This window comes from Cottoperca gobio, chromosome 16 (genome assembly GCF_900634415.1).
Source record: "Cottoperca gobio chromosome 16, fCotGob3.1, whole genome shotgun sequence".
Taxonomy (NCBI): domain Eukaryota; kingdom Metazoa; phylum Chordata; class Actinopteri; order Perciformes; family Bovichtidae; genus Cottoperca; species Cottoperca gobio.
The window spans coordinates 25,434,266-25,448,045 of NC_041370.1; the positions used below are offsets into that span (position 1 = coordinate 25,434,266).

Sequence of the window (13,780 nt, forward strand, 5' to 3'; positions counted from 1 at the left end):
TATCTGATCTCCATCCATTCACACTGAACAAGGCCATATAAATGCATATGGTGCACTAATCTATCAAACACACACACACACACACACACACACACACACACACACACACACACACACACACACACACACACACACACACATGCACACATCCCTCTGCAAGAAGTAAGACTCTTGAGTTTTGTGAAAATAAGTGATAATAATAAGTGTTGTTTGTGCAAATGGTTAACCCGCCATCTGCCTGCTTGTCTTCAGGCAGAAAAACTGAAATCTCAAAGTTAATGGAATTTGACCCGCCCCTGTAATCGTGGAAATGCACACGGCAAAAAGTCTAAGTAAATTAATGGCCGGCACCCCCTGAGTGTCTTTGTTAGCGCATTAAACATTCTCTGGTGTTCTGGCTGAAACATGCCAGAGGACACAGAGCTGTGTTTGGAGACTGACTGACAGCCTCTTTTCAGACATAGCACGCTACAGCACATAGAAATGAACTTAAGTTAAACCAGAGCAAGGGAAACATAAATGCTAATACTTGAATTATGATTTTGAAATTTTTCACATATTACAAGTAGTGGAAAGTAACAAAGTACTGTACTTAAACACAGTTCTGAGGAATGTACTTCATTTGTTTCCCTTCTGAATTGTGGTGGAGTAAATGGGGAAGTTGTACTTTTTTTTATCAATTTCACTGATTGCTGGAGTTACTTTGTCAACATTTTCTCACTGAAAATCATTTTGCCAAGAATGTATTTATCTATTGAGTCTTATTTTTTTAAACAAGTGAAATAATCTGCCATTGCAGTTAGATCATTTCAACCTGTGTAATAGAATTCAACTGCTCTCATGAATTTTATAAAATAGGGTGACAGCAGACCTTTATTCTGCGCACACACATTTCTAGATCTAGGACTCAATGGTCAGCTGCTTTGCAGTCTTGGAAGATTGTACATTTCTTGTGTGTGGGGAGGTTTTAGCGCAGCGTCATGTGTGGGCCTCTGGTGGTGTGGTGGTGTCCTGTCGTATTTGCTGCCTCTTCGTTCTCTTTACCTTTCCGTGTTTAGCCAAGGTGGTTTTATATGTGAGCAGCCCACTGCGGAGCGCCTGCTGCCATTAAACCTGAGCTGCATTCTCCAAGATGACAGGGTTGAAGGAGTTGAGGTCTTGCTTACAGACATCCACAAAGCGCAGCCTAGGTGATAATAATCTAATAGTATGTGATAAATGAAAACACTCTGAAAAGGTTGAATATGCATAATTAATATATTTTGACGATAATACTTCTGTGATTTTACTAAAGTAACAATTTGAATGTTAGTATTTTACCTGTGATGGAGAATTATATTACTGTGGTATTTTGTTTCAGTAAAATATCTGAACACTTCTTCCACCGCCGCATACCTCCACTTTATGTACACAAAATAAATCATTAATATAGAAATGGGTCTCTTTAAGTATGTGGTCTCTTTATTATACTTTCTAAGGAGGTAATTTCACTACATTTCCATACTTTTATATTTGACCATCATACATTGTTAATTACTGCTGGGTAATTTATATTGCTCATCACTTGCTCTTGTTAGGATGTACCTTAATAAATGTTTAAGGAAAGGCTCATAGAAATACGATGTAAGTATCATAGTTAGAGTATAAAAGACCAATGTAGAGTCAAGCCCCCAAACATCCCCACCACATCAAAAGGAAAGTTTCAAAATATTTCTTTGGTCACTTTAGCGCCACCAGCAGGTCAAAGTGTCACATATTCAGTTAAATATCTCAATATCTAGGCTACTTGATGGGTTGGCATTTAATGTAGTACATACATTCATGGAGGGGGAGGAATGTGAGTATGTTAGCATGCCGATGAGAGTACTGTGCTCAAAGCATAGCTGCATATATGACTGTAGAGTCTTATTCTGGTTCAACAGTGATTTGTAACGGTTTCTTGCTTCGGGAATGTCTTGGAAAACATTTATATGCATCATTTTTCGAAAGCATTGACAAATAAACATTTTCTCATTTTATTAGCAGAACTCTCACTAATGTGAGAACACACTGACATTAGGATCACCACATGATCACACAGGTGACTATATGGACCATCACAAACCAGATCCCTTGAGTGAACACACACAGCTGCAGAGACCTAGTCGGCCGTTTTCATACATTTACCAGCACGACACTCGAGGCCTCAGAGTCATAGAACTGCTAATTACTGTACTCTGTAATCATCACTACTGTGTAAAGGATTCGTAGCAATCAGATAAATCAACGTTCCTTACAAACACATGCATGAAGTGGGTAGAAATGTCACAGCCATCCACAGACTGTGTGGATGCACCTCGTCCTCCTCCACTCTTACACAACAGGCAGGCATCTCTCTGCCTCTCAAACCCACGTTAAAGCACCACTTCCACACAGTCATGTGTATATGTGAACCTACAGAAGGTGTATATTCTGCTGCAGATGCACATTTAAATGTCAGATAGATTTCATAACTACAGCGGTGTGTGTGTGCATGTGGGTATCAGTTTACAGTGTTGGTGATCTGGGAATTGAACTCTATTTCCTGGTTGCTCTCATTGGAAGTCTCCAGATAAGCACCTAATATAGATCCCTATTAATGATATATAAAATGTCAAGTGTGTTGTATATCAGGAGCTGCATGCATGTATAGTCAGCATGTCAGGCACATAGGAACCTTTTTTAAAGATAAGTGACAGTACGGAACTTTTACATCCATCTCTTCTTTTTACCTGCCTTCTGCTGACACATTGCTTTGTGTCATGGCCCCTTCCTGTCTATCAGAGGAATAGCTTGAGCCACAGGAACATTATATATTCCTGCTTTCATTTAGCCTGCCTTTGAAGCAAATGCCAGTTTAATTTCCCCTCATACTGGGGGGTGTGATGTGCAGACCTGCTGTGTTAGAAACCACTCCTTCATTCCTTTATCTATTATTCCTATAACTGCAATTTACACATACTGTATATCAAAGGCGGATCATTTTGGAAGGCGATGCACTCTCTGACCCCGCTCTGCATCCTTTTGCCACACTCTGGTGAGCTCGGCTCTTGCTTGAACGCAAATAAAAAATATAAACAATGAGGTCATTTTTTCCAAACTGTGGTAAATGTCACTGTTTGCTTTTGTTAACATTGTGACATCATCAGGCCCGGAAAGCAAATACAATTCTCAAAGCAGTAGTAGCAAGTACTAATTATATTTTAAAGACATGACTTTATAATCAGCCATCAGATCTGTATTTAGATGAGTTAGTAAGTTACAAATAAAGGGTTAATCCACTACAAGAACAACTGTTTTAGAAAGGTGTTGAAGAAACTTGAAGGTTACTTTGGAGACCATGATTCTGTTGAACTGGATTCTGTTATACTGAAGACCCTCTCACATGTTTTGACACTCTGCTGTCTACACAGTAAAAGTTTTAAACTGGAATCAGACGACACTATTTTTTTGTCCTTTTAGATTGACACCCACACACACACACACACACACACACAGACACACACATTTTAGATGACCATTTCTGTAACTTTCTAAAACGTACAATCCAAAATTCACACCCACTTCACACCTTGATTGGCCAGGTGTATGGAGGTGAACAGCTGAACAGCTAGGGTTTGAGCTCTCTCAGTCCATCATTCTTTACATAACTATTTCTGGCACTTTCCATGTGTACAGTCAAGTGTAACACTGAAATCCTCCCGGGGACATTCTTTTCTGAAAATGTGCACCGTGTCCCGATGATTAGCACGTCTCCCCCTCTATGAAATCATTCCACGTTCCTGTGTGACCATTCAGAACAGCCAGAAGTTATTTTGCCTTGCGACAAAGTTGGACAACTCGCCACACGGACTAGCTTTTTTCTCACATAACCCAGCCCCCTCCTCACACCTCATGCTCATGTGACAAGCTAACACATCCCAGACCAGGCCACAGAAACCAATATCAACCCTCCATCAAACTGCCAGTAATTACCTAACCCAAAACTGGTATCTACAGTGATTGGGTATTGGGCTGTAAGCTTTGCCAAAACACACCTGAGCCCACATCAATACTGCAGTTAAACACATCCTGTGTAGGCACTGATGGAGGACCGGAGCGGCTGATGTGCTACTATGTGGTTAGAGTACACAAGGTGAAATCATCCAGCACCAGTGTATTTTTGCATTCAGTCAGACAGTGCTGAGTTTAAAAAATGTTCTGCATTGTCATCTGAGCTGGCGACAGGTCAGCAGAGTGTATGAAGCAACACCAGTTTGGTGGTTTAATCCTTATCAGAGCCCAGTATAAGCGCTGCTATATCCTGGAAAGCCCTCAAACTATGATTGTACTCAGAAAACAGCTCCCCCTCCTCAGACCCCCCCAACACCACCTTGTCGGCCCACAACCTACCCCCTCCATCCTTCACACCTCCCCCTGCAGCCAGCTGCTCCCAGACTCCTCAGTTCTCCTTCACCAGGGCCAGGCAGACCTCAAAGGAATATCAAACACCAAGCAGGCAGAAGAAATACACAACAGAGGTGACTGATTGAAATTCACAGTGTGAGCAATTCCAATCTTTTGCATGCTGTTTCTGGCCGCCTGGCTCTCGAGCTTGTTGTGGGGGAAGAGTGTGACTAGCAGATGTATCACTGTGCAGCTCTTCTGCAGAGGTCTTCTCAGGGGTCCTAAGTAGTGGGCGAGCTCTGATTGTTTGGTAACAGCGTATCAGTGTTGGGCAGGGCTTCCACTGACTCATGGATGATCCATCAGAGCTCATCAGCACTGAAACAGAGCTCAGATTGTATTTTTAGAGTGCAGGTTTTAAAGGATTTCCATTATTTGCCTCTACTTCTACCTGTCAAATGAATAGAATGTCCCATCTGTTATAGAAAGTTGCTGTTGATTGAGTCACCTCTCTCTCTAAAATCCTTCAGGTCTGGTCAATGACCAACTACATCAACACTCTTCCCCTTTGGTCGAGTGCCAACATTAAGCCATAATTAAGGTACAATGAAAGGTTTTCAGTAAGTAGTACAGTAGCGCTATGGAGTACTGCTTTTATGAGCAGACAATAACTCTGATGATGTCATAGTGATGTAATCAGGGTTAGCTCAGATTGGCCTTTAGTCTACAAATGTTTACCAGAAAACCTGTGTTACAAATGGAGGTATGGACTTTAATTGGTGTGGGCATTTACCAGGCATGGCTGCTATGGTAAAAAAAGGCTACTGAGTTGCATCATGGGAAATTTTAGGATCCGGTGTAAATTGACCCTTACGAGGTAGTAAAAGTCAGGATATCTTGTCCTCTGTTGCACAGTTATGAACAATTTCTATAATTTCAAGGGCCCCTTTAATTTGTTTGCAACAATCAGATTAAGGTTACATCACTGATGGTGAACAGGTGTAATGTCATTGCCGACGGCAACTTTTTGAATGTCATGTTGTAGATTGTTCACATTTAATGTGTTCCTAAAATGAAACTCTGCTTCACATTGTGCATCACAGCTGCACATTCATTCTGAGTTGTATTTGTCATTCTTCCAGATGCAGAGTGCCATCCTAACAGTCTGTAGGCTACTGTGTAATTTTGGTGGGTAACATGATGGAGCATTAGCTCAGTGTGATTTCAAAATAGTCCGTCACGTCTGAAGACATGAAATCATCGTTTAGCTCGACAGCTAAACGATGACGCATGCTAGGTTCAGGCTGAGGTTTTGCACTTGTTAATCTTTCTGTTGTGTTTGTGTTTGTGTCTGTGTGTGCACCACAGTTCTGTATTTGTATGTAGTTCTGTAGTACAGCATGTAGAGTTCTTACCCTTAGAAAAGTTAGCCATGGAAGTAAAATGGAACTTTTTTATTTAGTCGATTATAGGCTGCTATACAATATTCCATTCTTTGGAATATTCAATTTATATTATCACACTAACTGATCTCAAGCATATACAGATTTACTATCTCTTTACAGCAGCGATATAAAACCGCATACTGGCTATGTGAAGCCTTAAATCCGGGTATTAGATTATAAAAGTAAAACGTCTTCACATAGAAGACACTATGTCTGTGTGTTATGACTTTGGCTACGGAGAGACACTGGCTGTAGTCCAATTTAATTATTTCCTTACAGTAAAATGTTATTTCTAGCAGAAAAATGAACTTCCACCCTGTCTACTTCCCTAACCCTTCAACTCTCTTTAACCCTGCTCTGCACAGATATGATGGGAGATGTTTTTCAGGTATTTTCCCATCGTGACACTTTGGCTTCTTTCACAACAGACACTGAATTATCATTACATGCTCCTTCTAGCCCCAGTGCACTATGGTCTGTCTGCTCTGTGTTCCACCAGCTACATGTAGCTCAATATTTAAGTAGGGTATGGAGCAGCAGAGCTATGTTTGTGTAGCTGCCTATCTCTGTGGGGCAGACCGTTACAGTGTCAAGTCTAGAGGATGGGAATTGGCCTTTGGGGGAAGCAAGGCTGCTGAAGGGGGGGGGGGGGGGGCGCTGTAAGCCCAGGATGACATGACAGCATAGATATTTAATAACTGTCTTAACCTGGACTTCCAGCAGACCTGCTGGAGAGTTATGAATATGGCTGCACTTTCAACCTTTCACCCCAGCCAAGCTTCCCACTAAAAACATGAAGGTACAGAGAGGATTTGGCTGTGTTACACTCTTCAACTCCTTCAGACAGCTGTTAATACTCAGTCACTCTGCTGTCCAATCGTAATCTCAACCATACACACATGGGAACAGGCTGAGTCCTGGAAAGGTTAGTTAAAGGGGTTGTTTTTTGTTGTGTTGATTTTAGATTAAGTGAGTAATTGGCTTTTTTGGCAAAGCAACTTTTAAAGCGATTTCACACAATTCCTATAATGCCTATTGACAAATCCCCCTAAGGGTGTAAAGCTACCTTTATATCAAACTAATAATATAATAATAGGTTGGTTTGGAAACTAGTTTGGACAAATGTTTATAGGCGTTTATAGCCACACTGGAAGGTATGACAGGAAGAAGAGAGGGAGGAGACGTGATATTAGAGCCGTGAAAGTCATTTTGTCGGTTTTGGAAATTGTTGGACACAATCCCACATCAGGAAGGTGTGTGTGTGTGTGTGTGGGGGGGGGGGGGCTTTTTTCAAGCCAATCAAAACCATTTTTACCCGTCCAATCAAATATAGAAGCCCGCTGGACTGTGAAAGACATTTTTTTATAGTGTATTTTAGGTGTGCAGCAGTTTGACTTTGGGGACCAGGTCTCGTGTCTTGTGTCCCAGGTGTTTAGGCTATAAAAACACATTGGTCAAGGTTAGAGAAAGAAGGTGGTGTTTGTCGTCCCTGATGTCAACAATGACAACTTGTCATTCTTTACTTGAAAGTGGTTACTCTTGTGTATATTGTATAAAAGATGAATAAAGTATTGCTTCAAAATATCAGCTCTTGGCAACTTTTGTATGAATATATTGGTGACTCCCATATAATTGGAAGTAATTCATGACGTCTCTCTCTCTATGTCTTTCTTCCAATCTTTTTTCCCAGACACTCTTTGCAGCAGCAAACCAACAAAGTCATCACCAGCACAAGCCAACTCATCAAACAGCTCTCTGATATAATCAGTGGCTCTTCACGGGTATGTTATGCTCCCTTTCCTTACTCATTCGCTGTCATTTTGAAGAATAAACAGTGCATTAAACAACATTTGAGCTAATTAAGGCTAATCTTGTTTTGTTCCACAGCAAGACCGCCTGCATCTGACTAGACTAAAGACCGAACTCTCAGAGTCTGTGCAGCGCTATGGGGATCTGCAGAAGGTATCACTGTATAGAATATCTTTTTTTGCTTTCATAAATTCATTGGTATGGTCAATGAATTTGTATTAATAACTGATACATGGACAGACATTGGTACATATCCTAATTGCTACATATCGCATATTTACATGCCAAATGAACACTGTCTAATCTCTTGAAGAATAAAAAACATTTCTTCACCCTGTCTCTTCATTTGTTCTTCTTTCAGAAAATTGCAGAGCGTTCAAGGGCCTTGCTCCCTCCAGCACAGAAAGATACGAAGAAGGTGAGCTGTTATGGAGGGTGAAAATCTGCCGTTTGTTTCACCGTCATTCATAAAAGAGCTGCTCGATTGCATCCTCACAAGGGCTCTTTTGAAGCGCTGTCTAGTCGCTCTCACCCTGTTATATTACAGTGGACTCTATTCATCATGTCCAACTCATATGCATGAGATTCTTATCTGAATCTAAATTGGTTACAGGCAGGAGGTTATTTTCACTGTGAAAATAGAAATAACAGAAATAGAACTTGGTAATCAGTAATTGTGAATCCTTATTTGTAAACATATTGATCTTTGTTTTTATTTCGGTGATTGCAACAGCCAAAGTAATACATACAGCAAAACATGGAACATATCTATAAGGTTAAAATATGTTGTACTGTAGATCTGTACAGAAGACACTGACAGTGTGGAGTAATGCCATGTATAGATTTACTTTCAGTTTCTCACATGCTTTAGGTCATCTCTTACCAAATATACAGTCTTATTGCATACACTTGATATTAATGTGTGCATGGTTCTTAAAAAATACAAATGTGAAAATATTAATATTACTATAGAATAGCAAAATACATTGTTCAGTGTAGAAAATAGAGGAAGAATATCTCATAGTTAGTCCCAAATTGACCATAATGTTAAGTCCCTGTAGGGTAACAGTGTTGATCGGTGTGAATAAATTCACTCATTTGTCAAATACATTCTGAGTTATTTGCAATTTCTTTTTTTGTTTTGTCACAGATCGTTTTTTCAAGTGTTGAGCTCTCTCGGCCCCTGCCATGATGGCCTTCACAAACAAACATTGTAACAGAAATTACGCTAAAATACTTTTGTTTTTTAAAGCCACGCTCCCTCTGTCACAGGAGAAGGCAGAACATTTGGTTTTAGCTTTCATCTGACCCCTGAATGATCTTTGTGGTTGAGAGGGCAGCGTGAGTGAGAGCCTGTGAGAAAGTTAACATGTATCCCGTTCATAGACCTTAAATAATGATTCATCCTCTTGTTTGCATTAATTTCTGCACAGTTGTTTGGTATTGTTAATAACGTGCAGAAGTGTACGGTGGTCATGAATGCTAAAAAGCACAGCCACACAATGGACAAAATAAAAGCAAACAAAGAAACTATTTTCAAAGCACATGCACAACATTTAGAAAAACACACTGCAAAGTGAAAAAAACAACCAAATACTGAAACACGCAGTGAAAACAGACAGAACTTTAATGGGGCGAAAGTTTGAACTGAACTTTTGACTCCATCGTATACACCAGGTTGCTGCTGAACATCAGTTACAGCTTAAACTCCTCAACTGGTTGGACAGTAACAATTCTGTGAAGAAACATTTTGCCCACAAAGAGCCTCTAAAAATCCATCTTATTTTACATAGGGGAGATTTGTATATATTAAAGTTATATGTCCCTCTGAAGGCATATTATCAAGATCTTTTTTATTGCTAGCATTACAGTTAAAGGGCTGGGGGGGCGGCGAGCTGGATAGTATGTTATATAAATATGATTACCCTCAACGCATAGTAGCAAGTTTACTAATCATTGAGTACGTTGTGGAAGAACTAATTTCAGAAACTACTGCTACATCGAGTATGAGCAGTGGTAGGAGGAGCAGTCTGTATTTTCTGCTGTAGAAGAAGTCAACAGCTTTTGCAGTTCATTGATAGCAAACAGTGAGAGGCGTCCTGACCCTCGAAATGTCATACATATGCAATCTAGACAAACATTTTTCAGATCAATGCAAATGTTATTGACTTCACCAACTGCTTTAAGTTCACTTCATCAGAGTCAACAGCAGAAAACTCAAGGAACTATGGGAACTTTCCAGCAGCATATGAACTTGTGCAATAGATGGTGTCAGAACGATTGTCTTGAGTCTTTCCCATCTGTGTGATGTACTAATATATTCCAGATCGTTTGCGTAGGGTATGTATGTGGAGGAGTGAGCACGATGTTGTAGAGTTTGTTGAGGAGTGGTGAGTCAGACCGTGGCCAGTAGACAGAGCGCTGTGACTCAGCCCGGGTTGGTCCATGTGCTCTGACCCACGCTGACCCCTCTACCATGAATTAGCTGTGCAGTCAGCCACACAAAGGTGGAATACATTAGCAATGCAAAAAAAGTCATTCTTTCTCTGACTATAGGTTTCTTCCCTTTCCTCTACTTTTGTTTGCACATGTGGCAACGAGCGCACACGTACAGACTGTACAGATTTGTATACATTTACAGTCTCTGCTATCCCCTACATTTATCTGCACTTAGCTAACATGCACTGTGCAAATATCAGTAACTGGCTGGAGCAAATGGACATTCACCTTCATTAAATTGTCAGTTCTTAAATTCCAAAAATTAGTTTAGTCTTTCCATTGTGTTAAACATAAGCTCAGCATTAACATATGATGGAACATGTGGAGTCTTTGTGTCCCTGCTGTGTGGGCCACAGCAGTGTCCTACTTTGACAAGAAATTAAAAAGAAGAGGAACTTGTAGAAGAACATTGATTACATTCATAGAAGAGAAATAGCCAGTAAGTGTTTCTCTGTGGACGTGGAGGTATACAATATTTTACAAAAAAATTTGCAAGCAGCACATAAGGAAGCAGCATTATATTTCACAAATGTTAGTTGTTTGTAGATGTTTGAGTCTCACGTGCATGCAGGGGTCACATGTATGAGCTTTGTAAGCAACACTTTAATGTTGCAGCTGGTCATGGTAAAGTTAAATATTATTGTGGCGACTCTTGTCCACAGTTCATTACAAGGATAACAGAGAGGAGGTGTAGTGTCACACACACAGCTTTATTCTCACACAGATAAGGTTACTTTCACGGTCACAGCTGACAGGTCACTCTCCTGTCCGTCACTCTGCTGTCAGAAAAATGAAATATGAGTCTATACTGAATATTTAGATTATCAACATTATATTAAAGTGAAAAGAAAACTGACTGAAAATGAGCCCTCATTTAACATCAGGAATTTAATTGACCTATATTATAACATTTGTTACAACAATGTAATATTAACAAAATCAAGTTCATTGGTACTAGAAGTCTGTAACCCATCCTGGGACTTTACATTCAGTTTGGTCCCATTCTATTTCTGCATGTGTCAGATCTGTTGGTATTAAACATATTGGCTTCAGATCTGATCTCGTAGTGTGTCACAATGATCACAGGAGAAAAATGTGGTTCTTTTAGGCCAGATATAGAATGTGTATGAAAAAAGATTATTAGTGGCACATCATGCTGTTGCCAATATTAGTGTTCTCTCTCTGTTTGGGTCTGTTCAGGTTGACTTTACCGACGCTGATAGTCCTTGGGTCACTTTTGGAATGGATACTTTTTATTTATAAAACAGGAAAAATAGATTCACGGGTTTGGGTAGATTTTCCACAGGTCCATCTCAGATCAGGGACAAAATGTTGTACAACTGCTGTCATCATAACTACTGCTACCACTGTACTACTACTGTTACTACTTGTTTTATTACCTTCACTAAAGAGTCCTTTACTATTTCAACTGATACTACCAGTGTTGCTAATAAGTCTTCTGCTACTGTTAGTATTGCATTACTTCTGTTTCTTGTAGTTGTCATAATGCTGTCACTGCCACACATACATTCAGACAGCGAGCTGCGTGATGTGAGCTCCATCTTTTTAATTCTCGTCATCACATAATCTAATGAAGGCTGAATTGTGCCCTGCTGCCGCACATTCAAAATACAGAACACTAACGTTGCCAGGTAACGTGAGTACCTTACTGTTATTGCTGCATTTATTAAAGTTGTAACCACTGTATATATTATAATTTAATGTGTGTGTGTGTGTGTGTGTGCTCCTACAGAGTCCTCAGACCAAGTCAACTGAGCAGATTGAGGAGGTTCCACTGTTTGGAGAAGCATTAGGTTCAGATGGAGGGGCTCAGGCTTTCCTGTCTGAGATCAGCGAGGAGGACGTGGAGGTGCTTCGCCAAAGGGAGGAGGCCCTGCTGCAGATTGAAGTAAGAACACTGACATCGGCTTTACACTTGGGATGCCACGGTGAGGAAACTTTCCCACCGGTTAATAAACTTGTGAAAACATCGCTCCACTTGCAGCAACATTATCAATCACTTGCAGCATTGTTGCATTTTCAGACATTTCTCGTAGTATGTCATGGACATATTACAAGAAAAGATAATTGTCTATATATGCTCAATATCTGTTTGTCTGCTTACTTTGATCTTCAACGTTGGAACTCTGTGGGTCTGGCCTCTCTGGACAAGCTTTCGTTGCGGAGCGTATTTTGGCAGCCTCAGATGGCTTCTGAAACACACTGCGGCACGTGTGGTATGAGTGACAGCCGGAACGCAGCAACGTCCAGCACAGAACAGACCCTTTAACTTTATAATTGTAATGTCCGTCGTCTGACAACACGCTTAGTATTTTACAAATAAACTTTTTTTATTAGAAAATTTACTAAATGGGTTTTATATCTATAAATAAAAAGCAAACCAACAATGGGGGCAGTAATGTTATCGGTGCCCGAACACCGTGTAATAACGGTAACACCAACTACCACAGAGAGCCTACTTTATACATGTATCTTTTTTATATTTCATGTCATTTGAACAACTGAATTTATAATACATATAGATCATAGATCACACATTTGGTAAGTACAATAACAGACAATAAAGTCATTTTCTTGAGTTGCATTTACCATAAAAAATACTTCATACATGTCCCAGAAGCAAAAGAAATTCACGGTTTACTTTCCCCACTCATGTATTCCCAGCCAGCCTTCAAAATCCAAACCAGCAACCTTGTGATTATAAGCCTCTTCACCGATATTCTCTAAGGGCCCCATTTACTAAACTGTTTGCACCTTGTCTGGGATGAGAAATGAGAACCTGTGTTTTCCTGTGCATGGCCCACAGTTTATATACTATAAATAAGAAGCCCTGGCCATTTACCTTCAAAACAGTCAGATATCCAAGATAGAAAACACCTGAATTTAGAACACGCTCTCGAAAAAATAAAGGAGCAAAAAAAGGAAAAACAAACTAGGTATTTGTTTTCTTCAAATATTGCCTCCTAGGAGGCCAGCACATGCCAAATTAGTAACTAGAAACTCAGACAGGCTCCATCTTCTTCCCCCACCTCCAAAAGCTTATTAGTATTTTGTCACAGTACCCCCAATGCTGCTGCAGGATATTGAATGCTACCCAATTACTAAGGTGCTTATATAGACTTGTGTGTTCCTTTACCTGGGTAAAGTGTGTATGGAATCATAATGTTTCCAGACTTAACTTTTGAAACTGTTATGAAAGACCACATCACTATGTTAACTACTGAAACAGTTCTAAAATAACTCTAATTGGATGCAGATAACATTTCATATTTCTGATGACTTCTAATTTCTGCTGAATTACTAGTGATGAGGTCAGAGCCTGCATGCCACACATTAATATATGCACTAGGTAGCATGCAAACTCCACAGAGAAGGGCTCAAACAGGCCGCTAGGTTCAGCTTGCTGTGAGGGGACAGTGCCCACCCACTGCCAAACATAAATGCTGTACTGCTGTACAAGTTCCACAGTTACATAACAATCAATTATATTGTAATTATATTGTTGACCACATGGGGGCAGCAGAAACCAGTTATGAACACAACACTGACATATCATCACTTTTAAGTTAAATTATAGCAAACGTGTTAACAAACAGTTTCCT

At 40.0% G+C, this 13,780-nt stretch overlaps 1 protein-coding gene across 5 annotated transcripts in view; it reads left to right on the forward strand.

Moving 5' to 3' along the window:
• tsnare1 (T-SNARE Domain Containing 1) overlaps nucleotides 1-13,780 on the forward strand; it is a 183,013-nt gene that overhangs the window by 63,881 nt on the left and 105,352 nt on the right. For all 5 annotated transcript variants that reach the window (XM_029451829.1, XM_029451830.1, XM_029451828.1 and 2 more), the window contains exons 5-8: nucleotides 7,540-7,630; nucleotides 7,737-7,811; nucleotides 8,020-8,076; nucleotides 11,911-12,066. In XM_029451829.1, coding sequence (XP_029307689.1) covers nucleotides 7,540-7,630; nucleotides 7,737-7,811; nucleotides 8,020-8,076; nucleotides 11,911-12,066 — 379 coding nt within the window. The remainder of the gene's footprint in view (nucleotides 1-7,539; nucleotides 7,631-7,736; nucleotides 7,812-8,019; nucleotides 8,077-11,910; nucleotides 12,067-13,780) is intronic.